This window comes from Diabrotica virgifera, chromosome 9 (assembly GCF_917563875.1).
Source record: "Diabrotica virgifera virgifera chromosome 9, PGI_DIABVI_V3a".
Lineage (NCBI taxonomy): Eukaryota > Metazoa > Arthropoda > Insecta > Coleoptera > Chrysomelidae > Diabrotica > Diabrotica virgifera.
This window is the reverse complement of record NC_065451.1, coordinates 203,549,376-203,568,468: the sequence shown is the minus strand read 5'-3', so window position 1 is coordinate 203,568,468 and position 19,093 is coordinate 203,549,376. Positions and strand designations below refer to the sequence as shown.

General features: G+C 29.5%; 1 protein-coding gene across 2 annotated transcripts in view; it reads left to right on the top strand.

Annotated features, from left to right (window-relative positions):
* Nucleotides 1-649: 649 nt before the first annotated feature.
* Nucleotides 650-19,093, top strand: part of LOC114330489 (UDP-glycosyltransferase UGT5) — a 138,567-nt gene continuing 120,123 nt past the window's right edge. Inside the window, exon 1 of one of the 2 annotated variants that reach the window (XM_050662348.1) lies at nucleotides 650-1,166. In XM_050662348.1, the coding sequence (XP_050518305.1) occupies nucleotides 719-1,166 (448 nt within the window). In that variant the 5' untranslated portion in view covers nucleotides 650-718. Of the gene's footprint in view, nucleotides 1,167-8,634; nucleotides 9,118-19,093 lie in introns of those variants that run through there. The other variant, XM_050662347.1, reaches the window with a different exon arrangement.

Sequence of the window (19,093 nt, the reverse complement as noted above, 5' to 3'; positions counted from 1 at the left end):
TATGTATTTATAAGAAACTAGGAGAAATTTATCAAATGACAGCATTCTAATAAAAAATAAAGTGGGTTTTGCAGAGACCATTCAAAATTCGCAATTTTCAACTTGCACTTTAGACCGAACGGTTCGTCTGAAAAAAAAATAGTGATATTTGTAGAGAATTTTAAGTACTTTAATTTATGTTAACAGATCATTTACTAAAAGTTAATAGTTTTCGAGATTTAAACAACAAAGCGAGAAAAAGCAGAAATTTTTCGCTTTTTTCCTCCCAAAATCCATATATAATGAAAGAAATCAGAACTACCCCAAAACTTTCCTAGTCAAAACACAATTTTATTGAATCATGATATGTATGAACAAAAAAGTGTTTTGAGTTTTTATTAAAAATTGTGGAAAATAGTGGTGTTCTTTAGATTGATTTGTGGAGTTTCGGATACATAGATAGTGAAAACTCGTCGTGAAACCCCCTGTATACCTTACATAATCACACGCAGATAAATGTTTATAATTTTAATGTTTATCACTATGTTTAAATAACATTTAGGCAATCATGTAACGATCCCATCTTTAATTGAGTAGAATGATAGACCTTTACATTGTAGATAGCCTTGATATTTTTTTATTTATTATCAAAATAACACTTCATATTGTTAGTATATCGCAGTTAATTGAATAGAATGTGTGAATAGATGTTTTGCGTATCTAAATTGAATAACAAAAAATGAAACTTTTAATATTCTTATTGTCGTGTACTTTTGGCCACAGTGCAAAAATTTTGGGGTTTTTTGCCATTCCTTCTATTAGCCATCAGATAATTTTTCAGCCAGTTTGGAAGGAACTTTCACTGAGAGGCCATGACGTCACAGTAATAACTACTGACCCTCTCAAAGATCCAAATTTGACAAATTTGACAGAGATAGACACTTCGCGTATGTACGGCAGGCTTTTTGATATGGGTTGGCCTCATAAGGCCTCTTCAGCCAATAGTATCTTTGGCAGAGTCGCGTTTTTGTGTGATATAACATCAGGCGTTGTCGAGGAACAACTTGGAGAGGTACTAAGTCTTCTGAACAAAGGAGAGAAGTTTGATTTGGTTCTGGTTCAAATATCTTACAACCTCAATTTGGCTTTAGCAGCGGCTCATGCTTTTGGAGAACCTCCTGTTGTTGGTGAGTTAATTTTTTATTGGTAATCTTTTTCTTTAAGTGCCATCTCCGCGACGGAGGTCGGCAATCATCATAGTTATTCGGATTTTAGAGACGGCTGCTCTGAAAAGTTCATTTGATGTACATACGTACTAGGGTGCCTCGAAAAAGACGAAAAAAAAATTTTTTTGCGATGGAAAAGTAATACCTCACAAAAGTTGCCCAATCAACTGTTAAGTATTTTGGTAAAATTTTTTCGAAATTGGAAAACATCTTCTGCCCCCCCCCCCCCAAGACAATTAAAAATTTTGAAAAAATGTTAACAGACGAAAAAAATTTTTATTTCGAAACGAAAATGTTATAGCTCATAAAAGTTGCCTAACACACTATTTAATATTTTAGTAAAATTGCGTTGAAATAAAAAAATATTTTCTGCCCCCCACGGCAACTAAAAATTAGAAAAAATACATTAATTGCGAATTTTTTAAGGAAAATGTCATACCTTATAGAACTTGAATAAATAAATTCGGTTTAAATTGGAAAATATGTTCTGGTTTCACAAGGCAATTAAAAATGTTACTAAGAAAAGTATACTAAAGCATTCTTTTTATAACAAAATTGCCTAACTTATCCGTCTCCCTGACATCACCCAAGTTTTTTAATAGTAAAATAAATATAAAGCAAAGTACAAAATTAGGTAGGTATATAAATATTACAAAAAAATATTGTAAAAGCATTCTATTCGATGATGTCTTCCGATTTAGCATTAAAGTGAGGCATAGTTTTTCTGGAATCAATTCGAGTTTTTATAAATCCATCCCTCGAATACGCTCCACAAACTGCTAGAGAAGCTTGTGTCACAAGTTTGACACATCGTTCTACACATTGTTTTGTGTATATGTGGCAGTGATATTTCTCAATCTCAATGTTAAAAGGGTCTAAGTTAGGATTCTTAGTAAGGTGGTTCTGTAAGGTGAAATTCTTGTTAGTTAATTAACTCAAAGTAGTCGTTTGAATCAAAATTTTTATAGGAGAAAGTTTGAAGACCCTCACGTTTTTTGATTTGGTCACTGGCAAACTTCTTTTGATGTCCAAGGGGAAGATCATTTGAATGTCGCAGACATACAAACCACTGAAGTGGTTTTTTAAGATGTTCTTCTAACAGCCGTATTACATCACCCTTAACGCCAGTATTTACGACTGTTTCGTCACATGCAACAGCTGGATTTGATACTTTTTGATTACCAGACAGCGGATACGCATATCCGAAATATATCCGAATATATTGAAAATTCGCTTAGAAAAAATATTTAAAAAAATATGCTGAAAAATAACATAACACTAGCAACTCTTTCACACTATTAGATATAACATTTCCAACTTTTATTTTTTCGATGCACCCTAATGCGTACCATTCTCTCAGGTTGCGCAGCCACGATATTCTGCGTCTCTCCATGGTTCTTTTTGCTTGAATCTTTCCGTGCATAATCAATTGGAACAAGTTGTATCTCTCTCCACTTGTAATAGGTCCGAGATATTCCAATTTTCTTGTTTTGATGGTATTTAAGATTTATGTTTCTTTATTCATCTTTATCAGAACGTCATTGTTTGTGACGTGTTCTGTCCACGATATTTTCAGAATTCTTCTGGATATCTACAGCTCGAATGATTCTAGTTTTTTCATTGATGCAGTATTCAAGATCCAAGCTTCCATTCCATAATACAAAGTCGAGAAAACGTAGCACCTAGCCAACCTACTCTTAGCTCCAACTTCAAATCTCTTGTGCAGAGCACTTTGGTTATTTTGTTAAAATTTGCTCTAGCCTTTTCTATTCTGATTTTAATTTCTCATCAACTTTGTCTTCTTGACGTTCATTGTTAGACCGTATTCTTGTCCAAACTCCGCTATTCTGGTCACCAGCCTCTGAAGATCCCCAATATTTTCAGCTAAGATGACAGTGTCATCCGCATATCTAATGTTGTTAACGGAAACTCCATTTATATTTATTCCAGCTGTTTCACATTCAAGAGCTTTTTTCAAGATCTCTTCCGAGTAGGCATTAAAAAGAATCGGCCACAACACGCATTTCTGTCTCATCCCAGGTCTGATTTCAATTTCCTCTGACAGCTTTCCTCCCCACAAGTTACTTTACTTATGTTGTGTTTATATGATTTGAACGTTTCATCGATTCAAAGTGCTTATTTTTGAAAAAATTTGGTTTTAAAGTAAAATTTTTAAAATTTTAAATTTTGAAAAACATTATTTTTTCATAATAACTTAATAATTGTTAGAGTTAACAAAAATCTCAAAGAATAAAAAAGTCGGCTTTGCTTTTCTGAATATTTTGTATTTTTTTGTTTTTCTGTAAGACAAAAATTGGTTAAGATTTCGTGTTTCTAAATTTGCATACACTCGTGATTAGTGACTAGTTCAAGCCCTTTTAACTACAGTCCTTTCAAAAATAAGGAGTTTGAACCGATGAAACTTACAGATCATATAAACAATACATACACGAGTAAAGAAACTTGTGAAGTGGTAACGATTAAGTTCATTTAAGATGCTAATTAGGGGGTGATTTTCCCAATTTTTGTTTCCAAGAAAAAAGGAACCAACATTATTTTGAGCGCAACTTGTTTACTTTTGATGCTAGAAATTTTTTTATAAATCAAAAATAAAGCTATTTTTAAACACTTTACAAAAGTTGAAATGAGTTTTTCCCAAAAGTGCTTCATTTTTTGGTTATTTCACGTTAAAATATTCGATTTGGAATTTGACAAATATGAACCTATTTTTCATTAGCCATTACTCTGCTTCTACTAGGTATAGAGACCTAATATAAACACCATTTTTTTCACTTTTTTACAGGCTATATTTTTGCTAAAAATATTTTTTTCGACAAAATACTGTTTTTTGAGGTATTTACGAAAAACCGTCCAAAAACGTGGATGTTTTGTTGAAAAATTAACATATTTACTCGCAAATAACTGGAAAAGTATTGACTTGGTGAAGAAACTCTATAGAACAAAAGTTGCTTAGTAGGGGAGTGCATATAGATTTTCACTTCGGAAAAAATCAAACAAGATAGAGGTTTTTGTAATTTCATTAAGAAATGTTTAATAAACAAAATATCAAAAAGTTCTACTCGAGAAGTGGGCGCTTCATTTTTTATTAAACAAATGAACTACGAAGTTTGATGTTTTTTTTAAATAACTCCGAAAATATAAATTTTAGAACAAAACTGACCGTTGAAATATTCAGAAAATTTTACAAAAGAACCCTTATATAAAGAATTTTCTAAAATTAAATCTGTATCATCTATAATTTTTTTATTTATAACGCTAAAGTCACCCTTCTCACAAACATTGGCGCACTGTAAACTAGCGTACGGCGAAGTGCACGGTTGAGTTATTTTAATATAATTCTTTAACTAATGAATCAAATGAAATTTTATGAAAGGAAATAAAATGTAAGGGCATAAGTACGGTGGGGGCGGAAAATGAGCCTTACCTGAATTTTGTTTAGAACTGATTTAAAAATGTGTAACTAATACAATTTTTCTTATAAAACCCTCAATTTTGCACAACTTACCTTTCAAGCATTGTACTAAATGATGTTTCATTCAAAAAATAATCTCAAAAATTTAATTCAAATGATATGACGTCTTAAATAATGTAATTTTTGAAATCTTCGTAGTTTTATAGAATTACCACCATTTTAAGACAGTATTACTCAAGTTTTAACAGATCTATTACAGTTTTATAAGTGCTTTTTGAAAGCTTAGGATGTAATCTTTAAAATTTACTAAATTATTTTACTTTAGAAATGAAATAGACTATTTATTTTTGAGAAAATTAAGAAAGATAACAAAAATGTAATAAAAAAACCGAAAATTAAAAGCTAAAAAAATGTTTATATAAAGTCATCAAAACTTTTTTCTGTAAAACTTACCTAAAATACATTTAATAATAAACTTCAACAATAATAAATGTTCAGCAAACATTTTTTTGTTTAGCTCTTATACAGTATGTCTGCGTAACTTGGAACCTATTGATAACTTTTTAATTATCAGTTTTACGCAAAAAAGTTATTCTTTATAAAATACTCTGCATCGTATATAATCTAAGATGAAATCCTAAAATATCAAATTTAATGAATTTTATACGAGGTATGTTAAAAAATATGAATTTCACTCAAGAGTAAAGTATCGTTAAATTTCACAATATCGAAAATTATTATTAAGGAAAGTTGTTTGGAATTAAAAAATTTGTTTTTGTGTTTAATTACATCCTTCTAATTAAAATATTGTGAATAATAAAGGCACTTAACTCTTAAGAAAAATTCATATTTTTTACATACTTCGTATAAAATTAAAAAAGTTTAATATCTGATGGTTGTATCTTAGATTTTAGACCAGGTTGAGTATTTTATGAAGAACAACTTTTTTCCGTAAAAGTGATAATAAAATAGTTATCATAATTGTAATAAAATGATGATGAGTATCCGTAAATTGAGAAAACATTTAAAAAAAATTTCGATTAGAATAATGTAATTGTATATTTAATCATAGTTTTTAATTTCAAACAACTTTTCATAATAGCATTTTTTGATATTCTGAAATATAAAGGTACTTTACTCTTTAACGAAATTCATATTTTTGACGTAACTCGTATAAAATTAATAAAATTTGATATCCGATGGTTGAGTTTTAGATTTTTGACTATCCAGAGCATTTTATGAACAATAACTTTTTTCGTAAAATTGATAATAAAAAAGTTTTCCATGTGGTTCCTAGCTACGCAGACATACTGTATAAGATCTTCTGTATAAGAATTTTCAAATTCTAATGCCATATTCGGATTCAGTATAATCAAAAACAAAATATAAACATATTTGATTAAAGTAAAATGATGAATTTAACGATATTTTTAAAATTATTAATACAAAACAATTGTTATTGTTTAAACAATTAATAAACAATTAGCGGCCAAATCCGCGAGTAGAACTTTTTACTTTAACATGTATATAAACTAACAAAAAAAGTTTTAGAAAAATATAAGCTTGTTTGAATTTTTCCGAAACAATGCATGTTTTCGTTCTAATTGCACTCCCCTATAGAATTAGTCAGTTTATCCATTTGCGGACTTATTTTGGACATATATTTTTTCACCCCCGTGACAGGATAAAACCCACCCTCAGGGCAAAAGCACACATAAAGTATTTTCCACCTAAGAAGACCGCTTTGCAATTAAATGCTGATAACTTTATTATTAGCGGACCAGATAAGCGGCGATATATTTTACGCTATCTTTATTAATAACATTTTACTGGTCTGTTGTGTCGATCAGCACTACTCAACAAGTTTTCGTTTAATAAGTGTTACCCCCCCCCCCTTACTAACTTATTTATTTTTAGCACATAAGCAAAACGCTCGGACAGATCGATTATTAAAATAATCATAGAATATTATAGCATCAATGTTTCGAACTTTACGCGCTCCCTCTTCAGGTGACAGTGATAATATTGATTTTTTTAAATCAGAAAGTACAACATGTGACACCTCATTTACAAGCTTTTGAAAGACTGATTACACAAATATATAATACTTTAATCCTTTTTGAGGCCGTAGGCGCAAAATTTCGGTGGAATTATTTTAAAATGTATTAATTTTTTTCGAATCCTGAGAAAACTGATAAGTATTTTTGAAAAATTTAAACGTAGAATGAAATATTACTGTATTATCGAGGGTCAAAAGTCCCTGAGAACTTCCATAATGATTATTTTAATAAGTCACAGGGGTGAAAAAAAAAATAGAAAATTTAGTCGGATTTTTAATTTCAAATATATCATTCAAAAGAATTTTTTGTTAATTCGAAGGGACTTTCAGCCCTCGGTAATAATGTGATTTTTATTTCTGCGTTTAAATTTTTCAAAAATACTTATTAGTTTTCTCAGGATTCGAAAAAAATGAATGCGTTTAAAAACAATTCGATCGAAATTTTGCGTCTACGCTCTTCAAAAGGATTAAAGTATTATACATTTTTGTAATCAGTATTTCAAACGCCTTTAAATGAACTATCACATGATGTACTTTTCCATTAAAAGAAATAAAAGTTTTGCCTGTCACCTGAAGAGGAATAGCGTAAAGTTCGAAACATTGATGTTATAATATACTTTGATTATTTTAAAAATCGACCTGTCCGAGAGTTTTGCTTATATGCTAGAAATACATAAGTTATTAAGGGGGTAACACTTATTCCAGCGCACTGTATCTTATTTAAACAGTGAATTTATTACATGTTAATTTTTTTTAATATCTTGTGACGTATCGTATAATGTATAATGTGTAGTATTGTTATTAGCCAATAATCACAGTTATGCCTTTAAAAAACCATATTATTTGCAAAATATAAGGGGTATTTACCATGTGTCATAATTATAATATCCTTTATACACGTAAAAAAATTTGTTTAGTATGTATTTCTTAAATCCACCCAATCATTGGAAAATGATTCATGGTATTTAAAAATATCTGTTAAGGACACTGCTATCGACAAAGTCGATCAAATTCAAACTTGTCATCATATTACACTTTTGTTTATCGTTAAAAAGTAAATTATGGTTGTGAATTGTATTGGTGATATTTAATATTTTAGCAAAATACATAATCAGCAAAAATCTTATTTAAAACATGCGAACCGTTTTTGCTATCACTACACTTGTTTAAACCTTTTGTTTCGTTGAAAACTCGGAAGTGATTTAGTGCCAGTTTGTTTCAAGGTTATATTTAATACAGTGTCTGTAGAAAGTAAAGTCCTGGATGTATTTTATTCAAATTTGGACATATCAAAGTTATATTTAATACAATGTCTGTAGAAAGTAAAGTCCTGGATGTATTTTATTCAAATTTGGACATATCAAGTATTTTCCAATTTTACTGCATGCAAAACCATTCGTATAATTTTCATTCTACGTAAAATAGAGACCTTAATGAACATTTTTTGGTGTCGACAAAAATAATTTCGAGTATTCGAAATATTCCGTCCCACTTCTTTTAACACGCCCTGTATATACATATATTCATTTTATTTGCCTTTGATAGAGAATAATCCAATATTCTTACTGAACATAAAATACATGAAACTAAATATTTTTACTTTTCAAGCGATCGGAATTAAATATTAACTCCCCACTGTTTGAGACCCACTGATCATCTCTTAACTGCATATCGGCCGTCATAGAGTAAAAGGACTTTAGACACAATATCACATTTTTTCTTTGACTTGTTAGCTATGTGTATGCCAAATTTCATGTCATTCCAAGCGGTTCTTTAAAATTTAGAGGTTTTTTCTTTATCTTGATCTTTATCTTGATTGATTAATAATTTTACACACGTGGAGTCTAATTACCAGCCCCGGAAATATTATTTTTATGCTAATTACTAATAGATAAGAGAGATATCGCATAAAAATCTTACCATTCAACAAATCGCGACTATAAGTAGTAGTGCCATGAAGTTAATATATATTTTCGGAGCTTTGTTTATGTTTAGCAAGTCTGTCGTGTTGATCAAAATATTGTGTGTTTTCATGACGCCTTCATTCAGCAACCAAATCATCTTTCAATCCATTTGGAGAGAGCTTTCTTTAAGAGGACACAATGTGACAGTAATCACGCCGAATCCTCTCAGAGATTCAGCCCTTACCAATCTTACGGAGATTGATCTATCTTCAGCTTATGATATAGTTAAGACACTAAAATTGGTGCAACAAGTATCTTACAAGAATTCTGTCACTAGTAACTTAAACTTTCTGTTTGAGCTTTCGCTGAAGTTTTTGAATCACGGCATCGAAAACAAAGAAGTAAAAAGACTGATTAATGATAACACTACTAATTTTGATTTGGTTATTACGCAGAGTGGTTATTTGTTCGATTTAGGGAAAGCATTTGCATGGAAATATCCGGTGCCCTATATTGGCAAGTCTCATTTTTTATTAAAAAAATTCATCATCATCATCATCATCATCATCATCATCACCATCATCATCATCATCATCATCATCATCATCATCATTGTGCTACAGCATAAACATTCAAAGATTCACAAATTTATTGACTACTTTAAAAAAAATTTTTTGAATTGTAGCAAGTCAATTTGATATAATATAAAATATATAAGATATAATATAAGATAATGTGTACAGGGTTCGCCAAACCTCTGGTTTTCTTTGATTACGGCTAAACTATGGGATATACAAAAAAATGATTTTAACAAAACTAATGTATATCAAAACCGTCTATAATTTAAAACTATTTTCGATTATACAGGGTGAGTCAGAACGACGGTATGAACCAAAGTTTTATTTATTTGAATGGAACACCCTATATATTAAATCATTTTTGAATACAGTTTTCAAAAATATGAAAAATTCGTATAAGGTCTTATAGACCTAAAGTTAATAATTTTCGAAATATTTACATTTTTATTGAGAAAAATGGTAATATTTATAAGGCTGTGGATTATGTTTCCAAGGGAATAAAAATTTAAGTGGTAGGTCAAAGTTTTTATAATATAATGTCATTTTTAAATAATTTAATATCTTTTACTTATAGCCATAAAATATACAGTGTGATCACTATGTGCAACTTCAAAATTTTCTCATTTTTTTAAAATGGAACAGCCTGTATATTATTATTGAATTTTGTTGTAAATATTACAACCTTTCTGTTGGTATAAGGTTGTATGTACATATCATGTTTGGTTTTGTAAATATTTAAAAAAGAACTATAGATTTTACGTTTCGCGGATATTTTATATCCGCGATAATTTTATTTAAATTTTTTGCAAAAAAAAATTATACTCTGATTTTAGAAACATACACTAAAATATGAAAGATGAAAATAAAAATGTAATTAAAGATTAAAATAAAACGTATGCAAGTGCAACTTAATTGAATTTAATAACTTTAAAATTATGTTACTAACAATTTTTTACCATACTAATAAGTAATTAATATGGATAAATTAATTACTAAATTAAACAACCAATTTTAAAATCTTCCTTAGAAATTTTTCTACCCTAGTAACTTTATTGTACCCAATTTTGTTAGTTAAATTGTATTGAGTAAGATTAGTTAATAACTTTTTAATTTACCTACATCTTGAGAACGTATAAAGTATGCTTTGAAACAAATGAACGTTATAGAAGTATATTATGAAGTAAATAGTATCTATATAGTCGCGTCACAAAAGCTGGTAACAATTTCTAATGGTTTCACCCAAAACAATGTCATATCCATCAATTGTTCGGTTGAAAAATTAAAATTTAAAATATAAAAGATTGTTACAAAAATTTCAACTACAAAAGTATTACCTGCTTTTGTGACACCAGTTAATACTATTTATATTAATAAATAATTTGACTAATACATTCAACATTAATTTATTTCAAAGCATACTTTATAATTATGTTCTCAAGATGTAAGTAAATTTAAAAGGTAAATTAAAAGTTTAACAGATCTTACTCGTAGATACAATATAGCTAACATATAATTTGGTACAGGAAAGTTGATGTGGTAGAAAAATTACTAGGGTAGATATCAAATTTGGTGGTTTATTTAATTTAGTAACTAATTTATGCATTCATTATTATGGTAAAATATTTTTTGTAAAATAATTTTAAGTTATTAAATTCAATTGAATTGTATTAGTATACGATTTATTTTAATCTTTAATTACGTTTTTATTTTCATATTTGATATTTTGATGTATGTTTCTAAAACCAGATTATAATTATTTTTTTTGCAAAAAAATTTTTTAATAAAAAATCCGCAAAAACGTAATATCTACAGTTTTTTTAAATATCTACAAAACGGAACACGCTAGGTACATACAACCTCATACCAAAAGAAAGGTTGTAATATTTACTACAAAAGGCAACACTAATATACAGGGTGTCCCATTAAAAAAAATGAGAAAATTTTTTTATTTGCAAATAGTGATCACACTGTATATTTTATGGGTATATGTCAAATATGTTAATTTTTATAAAAATAACAGTATGCTAAAAAAACTTTGACATATCATTTAAATTTTTATTGGCTTGAAAGCCGAATCCACAGCCCTTTGAATATTACCATTTTTCTCAATATAAGTGAAAATATTTCGAAAATTGTTAACTTTAGGCCTATAATACCTTATATAAATTCTTAATATTTTTAAAAACTATATTCAGAAATGATTTAATATATACGGTATTCCATTTAAAAAAACATAACTTTGGTTCGTACCGTCGTTCTGACTCACCCTGTATAATCGAAAATAATTTTTGATTATAGACGGCTTCGACATACATTAATTTTGTTAAAAACATTTTTTATATATCCCATAAATTAGCCGTAATCAAAGAAAACTAGAGGTTTGGCGCACCCTATACAAATAACATTATATACCTCGTCCAATTTACTTACCGTTGCACGTCATCCGCGCCATAGCCTGTGACACGATACCAACTCGAAATATTTAGGCGGTGAGTGTGTTCTTTTTTAGAATCAAAATTATTCTAAAGGGGAACACACCTACCGCCTAGATATTTCGTGTTGGTATCGTGTCACAGGCTATGGCGCGGATGACGTGCAACGGTAAGTAAATTGGACGAGGTATATAGAAATATAAATACATTCACGCACATTCACAAAATGAGACATCGGAAAACATAGTGAGTAATATTCATGTCCATGATACTGCTTTAAAATGATCAAAATATTCACTATAGTCAATATTCACAGAGTAAAAAGAAAATCTCAGAAAATATTTTTTCAGAATGACTTGATTGTAAATGAATTTATTGATTGTAAAGTGTTTTAAATCCGTAGGTCGGACATTAATATAATATGTTAAAGTAAATATAGTCTAGTAAAATAAAATTACACTACATGTAAATCAAAATGTAAATTCGTACAGGTTGAAACAAATTTTATATCAAAGTTTAGGTGGGTACAAAAGATATTTTCAAGAAAGTATCCAAATCATACAAGGGGATCAATGTTTAAATAATTAAAAAGGGGTCATTTTTGCAAAAAAAATACTTTTTGAACTGCTGAGGTCATTCAGTTACCAATGAAGGTCTATAGGACTGTTTTCTGCAAAGTGGAAGGGTAAATCTTTCACAAAAGACTTACAAAATTAAATGTGACCCCCTATTTATTTAAATAATTATACATAAAACTTTAAAAACAAATTTGAAAAAAAATATTTTTAGAGTTTTAAATAAGCACTATAAAATATCTTATTTTACAGGAGAAGTTGCGATATGTTATCAGTATTAATAAAAAAAAATTGGTCCAAAAATATTTAATATTTTTTGAGATATTGAAGTTGTTTATTAAATGTTACTCTATTTTCAATTGTAAAAACGCGGTTGTTGCCAAAGAAATATTCACCTCTATTAAATCTTATTATTTTTATTTTTATGTATATTTTCGATAAATGTATTGATAAATCCAAATTTCAATTAAACTTCCCCCTAAAATGGTATTTGAAAATTTTTGAAATTTGTTTATAATTTGTTTTTTAATAACGTCGCGGGGATTAAATATTTTGAAATGCCGTTTCGATAATTGGGTTCCTGGGAATTTTTCACTAAATAGCAAATTTTTTTATCTTTTTTCCTCTTCTTTTTTTTCTTGGAGTTTACTACGGGCCCTTTTAGGGTTAAGTTTCATTAAGAATGTCGAGTCTCTAAGTTGTAGATTCTAAACCTAAAAATATTAAGGTTGGTCTAAAATCAGTTAAATAAAATGTGCCTACTTACCGAGTTACAGGGTGTTTTATTTAAAAGTTTAAAAATTATTTTTACCGAGTACTTTCAAACTATTTGACGTATCCTTATCATACTTGGCAGAAAGTGTGGGTACTATAAAGTCTACTAAATTGTGATAAATAAAAGTTTCTAGCTACTACCAGAGGCGTACGACAGGGGATAGTTAATGGTTGACCCTTCCCAAATTCTACGCCAATGAGGGAATTACTATTTTAGCGAAATTTTTCGATTCTCCAATACTTTATATGTAAATAATGTACTCTTTACTTATAACGAGTAAGTCATTAGTTTTCGAGATAGTGGACGTTAAAAATGAAACGGCATAGTTATTTGGATTCACTCATTTATTCATTTTAAACTTCCAATATCTCCCAAACTGAGGACTTTATCGATACCAATAAAGTTATTTACATACATAGTATTGGAGAATCGAAAAATTTCGCTAAAGTAGTAATTGACTCAGCGGCGTAGAATTTGCGAAGGGTTAATCATTCACTATCCCCTGTCGTACGCATCTGGTACTAACTAGAAACGTTTATTAATCACAATTTAGTAGGGCTTATAATAGCCACACTTTGTGTCAAGTATGATAAGGATACGTCAAATAGTTTTAATGTACTTGGTAACAATAATTGTTAAATTTTTAAATAAAACACCCTGTAACTCAGTAAGTAGCCACATTTTATTTAAGAGATTTTAGTTAAATCTTAATATTTTTAGGTCTAGAATCTACAACTCAGATATTCAACATTCTTAATAAAATTTAACCCTAAAAGGCCCGTAGTAAGATAACTCCAAGAAAAAAAAAAGAAGAAGAAAAAACGACAAAAAAAATTTGTTATCTAGTAAAAAATTCCCAGGAACCCAATTATCGAAACGGCATTTCAAAATACTTAATCCCCGCGACGTTATTAAAAAAACAAATTATAAACAAATTTGAAAAATTTTCAAATGCCATTTTAGGGGGGAGTTTAATTGAAATTTGAATTTATCAATACATTTATCGAAAATATACAGAAAAATAAAAATAATGAGATCTTAAGCAGGTGAATATTTCTTTGGCAACAACCGCGTTTTTGCAATTGAAAATATAGTAACATTTAATAAACAAATTCAATATCTCAAAAAATATTAAATATTTTTCGACCAAATTTTTTTCTTAATACTGGTAACATAGCGCAACTTAGTCTGTAAAATAAGATATTTTATAGTGCTTATTTAAAACGCTAAAAATATTTTTTTTCGCAAATTTATTTTTAAACTTTTATATACAATTATTTAAATAAATAGGGGGTCAAGTTTAATTTGGTAAGTTTTATGTGAAAAATTTACCCTTCAACTTCGCAGAAAAAAAATCCCATAGACCTTCATTTATAAGTGAATTACCTCAGCAGTTAAAAAATATTTTTTTGCCAAAATGACCTCTTTTTAATTATTTAAACAATGATCACCTTGTATGATTTGGACACTTTCTTGAAAATATCTTTTGTACCCCCCTAAACTTTGATATAAAATTTGTTTTAACCTGTACGAATTTACATTTTGACTTTTTTTATTTTATTAGGCTAATAGAGTTTTTTTGTGATTTACTCAAACGATATTTGACTATTCTGATATTATTGGCACCTCTTGTGCTGTAATTATACAAGTCAGACTGTTTAATTAAAGTGTCTGCAATTTTGTGTGTTTCCACGAGGACATTGTATAGCCATAGTGTTAGCCAGGGCATTATTTTATATTTAATAAATACTGGTTTGCAAGATTCCAAGTAACCAACTTTTGCAATTATTCTAATTGCTTTTTTTTTGCAATTTAAATATTGATAGTGCATTGCAAGAGTTTCCCCACAAAACAACGCCATAGAAAACGAATGGAAAAGAGAAAAGTAAATTGTTCTTAAGGTATCAACACTTGTAACAAGTTTTAGTTGTCTAAGTAAAAATAAAGTACTTGAAAGTTTACCTTTGAGATGGTCAATTAGTCCAGTCGGGTTAGACGAATAACAGGCCTAACCTTGCATTAGGAGCTGCCCCAAATTTTATTTTTCTAATCTTTAATGAGGGTCAATATTAGTATAAATTTAAAATCTCGACTGAATTCCACCGTTGCGTTAGCCGCCATCTTGATTTTAAACGAGAACCGATTTTGCTCAATATCTCCGCCATTTTCAATTTTTTGACAAAAAATGTAGAAACTGAAATTGTTGAAAATACGATTTTATATAATTTCATATATTATAATTTTTGTCGTGCGGTCAATATTTTCCGAGTTATGAGGGAAAAATAATGAGAGTTGGAGCATAATTATTGAATTATTGAATTATCTCGTTTATTATTAGTTTACAACAAATATGTACCTATACAAAAATGAAGAGAATTAAATTCTACACAATTTTTGTCTCTTTCATTTTTTTGCTAAAATTAATATTTAAGGTAGTACGTATGCGGTAATGGCGCGAGCGTAAGACCGGATTGATTTAATAGCAATTGATTTTGTTCAATATCTACGCCATTTTCAACTAAAATTGTTCAAAATATAATTTCCTACAATTTCTTTTTAACAATTTTTTTCATGCGGTTGATATTTTCCGAGTAACATGGGAAAATAGTAAAAAGTGGTGGGGGAGCATAATTATTGAATTGAATTTTGTTTCCGAGCTGCCCCAAATTTTATAATTCTATCCTTTAGGAGAGATCAATAGTACTGTAAATTTAAAATCTCGACTGAATTCCGCGGTTGCATTAGCCGCCATATTGATTTTAAATGAGAACTGTTGTTGCTTAATATCTCCGCCATTTTCAACTTTTCGACATAAATGGTGGGAAAGAAAATTGTTGGAAATGCAATTTCCTACAATTTCTTTGGTACAATTTTTTTATACGATCAATATTCTCCGAGTTAAGGGGGAAAATAATGGAAGCGGAGGGGAAGCATAATTATTGAATTGTCTCATTTATTATTAACTTTACGACATAATTGTACATAAACAAAAATAAAGAGAATTATATTTTATACAATTTTTGAAACTTCCAATTAAACATCATCCAAACTAAATATATAAAAGACATAAAAAGACATTACATGCATTAAGTTCACTTATTTTTATTAACTAGCGGGTTTTATTGGTTGAATTTGTCTGTCGATATTTTAAGATTTATGTCAGCTAATACATCGTGATAATTCATCAATTTTTTTTTAATTTTGGACCCTGTTGGGGGGAATTTTCCCATTTCCCCCCCTTGTAGACCCGCCACTGGTTCTCTCGAAAAATTGTAGTAAATCGTAATTGCAACAATTTCAGTTCTTACACTTTTTGTCGAAAAGTTGAAAATGGCGGAGATATTGAACAAAAACAATTGCTACAAAATCAATCAGGTAATCAAAATTAATTCTCTTCATTTTTGTATATGTATATATTTGTTGTAAAATTAATAATAAACGAGATAATTTAATGATTCAATAATTATGCTACAACTGTCACTATTTTCCCCTCATAACTCGGAAAATATCGACCGCACGGAAAAAATTATAATATATGAAATTATAGAAAATCGCATTTTCAACAATTTCAGTTTCTACACTTTTTGTCACAAAACTGAAAATGGCGGAGATATTGAGCAAAACGGTTCTCGTTTAAAATCAAGATGCGGCTAACGCAACAGCGGAATTCAGTCGAGATTTTAAATTTATACTAATATTGACCCTCCCTAAAGATTAGAAAAATAAAATTTGGGGCAGCTCCTAATGCAAGGTCAAATGCTATCCCGAGTTGGCTAAATATGGTTATACCAAGTCAGCGTGTTGTCAATTGTCATGCCCAGCCATTTTACAGTATTTTTTTCCACACGAGCATCGAATGGATTAGATGAAATTAATAAATTTTGAGTTTTGTTGTCATTTAGTCTAAGTTTATTTGCTGCGAACCATGGTTGAGCATTTGAATTTACATTCGTAGAAGTGATTTCTAAAAGAGAACGATTTCTGTCAGAAAAAATAAAAGTAGTGTCGTCTGCAAATAATACTGTTTTACATGGAGCCATAAAATTGGACAAGTCATTAACATATATAATAGATAATAGAGGGCCCAAAACAGAACCTTGTGGAACTCCATGTTTAACATGCTTAAATTCAGAGAGACAATTTCCGTATCTGACTGCTTGTTATCTATCACTTAGATACGATTTAATTAGTTCTAGAGGAGTATCTGTGATACCGTAAAAGTGCAGTTTTTTTAGTAAGATATCATGAGAAACACAGTGGAAGGCCTTTGAAAGATCACACAACGTAACGGCAGCTTGGTTATGCTTCTCCAGTCCATCCACTATGCACTCATCACATCTAAGGGCTCTAAGAGTGCATGAGTTGTGAAACGATCCTTTCTAAACCCATAATGTGAACTGGTAAGAAAGTTATTGATTTCAAAGTACGATATTAGGCGTTGCTTCAGAATTTTTTCTATTATTTTACTGAATATGGAAACGATAGAAATTGGTCTATAATTGTCTACAAGATCACGATCGCCCTTTTTAAAAATAGGAACCATTTTGGAGTATTTAAATCCAGTTGGAAATACCCCGAAAAAATGATATTAATGAGATGTGTTAAAGGTTCAGTAATTATTTCACAAGTATTTTCTATAAAAGAAGCGTTTAGCTCATTTGTACCCAAACAATTTGAATTTTTTAATGAATTTATAACCACCGATACTTCTTGTTCAGTAGTTGGAGATAGAAAAAACGAACTCGATGGAGCTGGGAAGTTTTGATAGTTCAAGATTATGTCGTCTGATGTATTAGGAAGGGTTTTTATAATGTTCTCAGCAATTTCAACAAAAAAGTTATTGAAAGTGTCACAAGATAAATTGGTTGTTATATTATGTGAACTATTTGTTTTGTTACGCTCATAGTTAATTATCTTCCAACATGTCTTGGATCTATTCTTTGAAGTTAATATTAATTTATCATAAGCCATCTTTTTGGCGTTTTTCAACATTAGCACTTCAACATTTCATTGCATATCTTAGAACAACGTAATAGAGAAGTACATTTTAAGCTTGAATATCACAGCCATAGTAAAGACTAGCCAAATTAATAAATATCTAAACAACTGACACCGGGTGGGGTTTGAACCAACGATCTAAGTGATACCTGCCTATGTTCTAACTAACTAAAGTTAAAACTACCTCTTAAAACCCACAAAATTGCATTTGCTTATCTCAACCGGTTTTATTTTAAAAGGTTTTCCATAATATTTGCTAAATTTGAAGTAAACGCGCCACAAAAGAGTTTCAAAATTCAAACTGTATCAAAGTTACTTTTTTTGGCGCGTTTTACTTCAAATTAAGCAAATATTATGGAAAAATATTTATAATATTTTATGTTTCATTTAGATTCAGAGGCAAGGCACAATCTACAAACCTGTTTCTGTTTTGAACTTCATCAGTATAGCCCTTTGCGGACGGACTTTTTTGTTTATATTAGATGGTGAATAATTTATTTTTAGGACATATTAGGGCAAAAAATAGACAAAATAAAGGTTTTTCATATTAAAGCTTTGTAATGATTATAAAATGTGGAACCATGTGGAACCACTAGTCCACAAACAAAAAAATGATTTAGCGTAAAATGGAATGAAACAATTTTTTTAGCGTCAGATCCCCCCGATGGGATATCTCTTAGTAAGTCGTAAGGGTCATTACTTGTTATTTTACTCAAATCAAAGCGTCTTTTCATTTTGGAATTCTGTAACAAAATATACCTACGTTGAGTCCGCGAGTCTTTACCCGTGCGTCATTAATACCTGGCGAGATAAAACACATACTTTTTATCTAGCATCATTCTCTTCCATGCATGAAACTCATGACAAACCAGCTGCCGTTTGTTATTAAGTAACAACACATGTTATTTTTATGAACCATCTAGACTCAGTGCATTGAAAAGAGATAGGTACAAAAAAAGACGATTCGGTATGTTTTCATATTTTAAGCACAATTTGTTTGACGTTTCTGATTTGTTTAATTTTGTGGCTGTCAGTCAGTTGAACTTTTTGCGGTTTTTGTCGATTTTTTGCGTTTTGAAGTTTCTTTATATTACACAAACAGTTGTTTTCACAACTAATTTTATATTGGGCTTT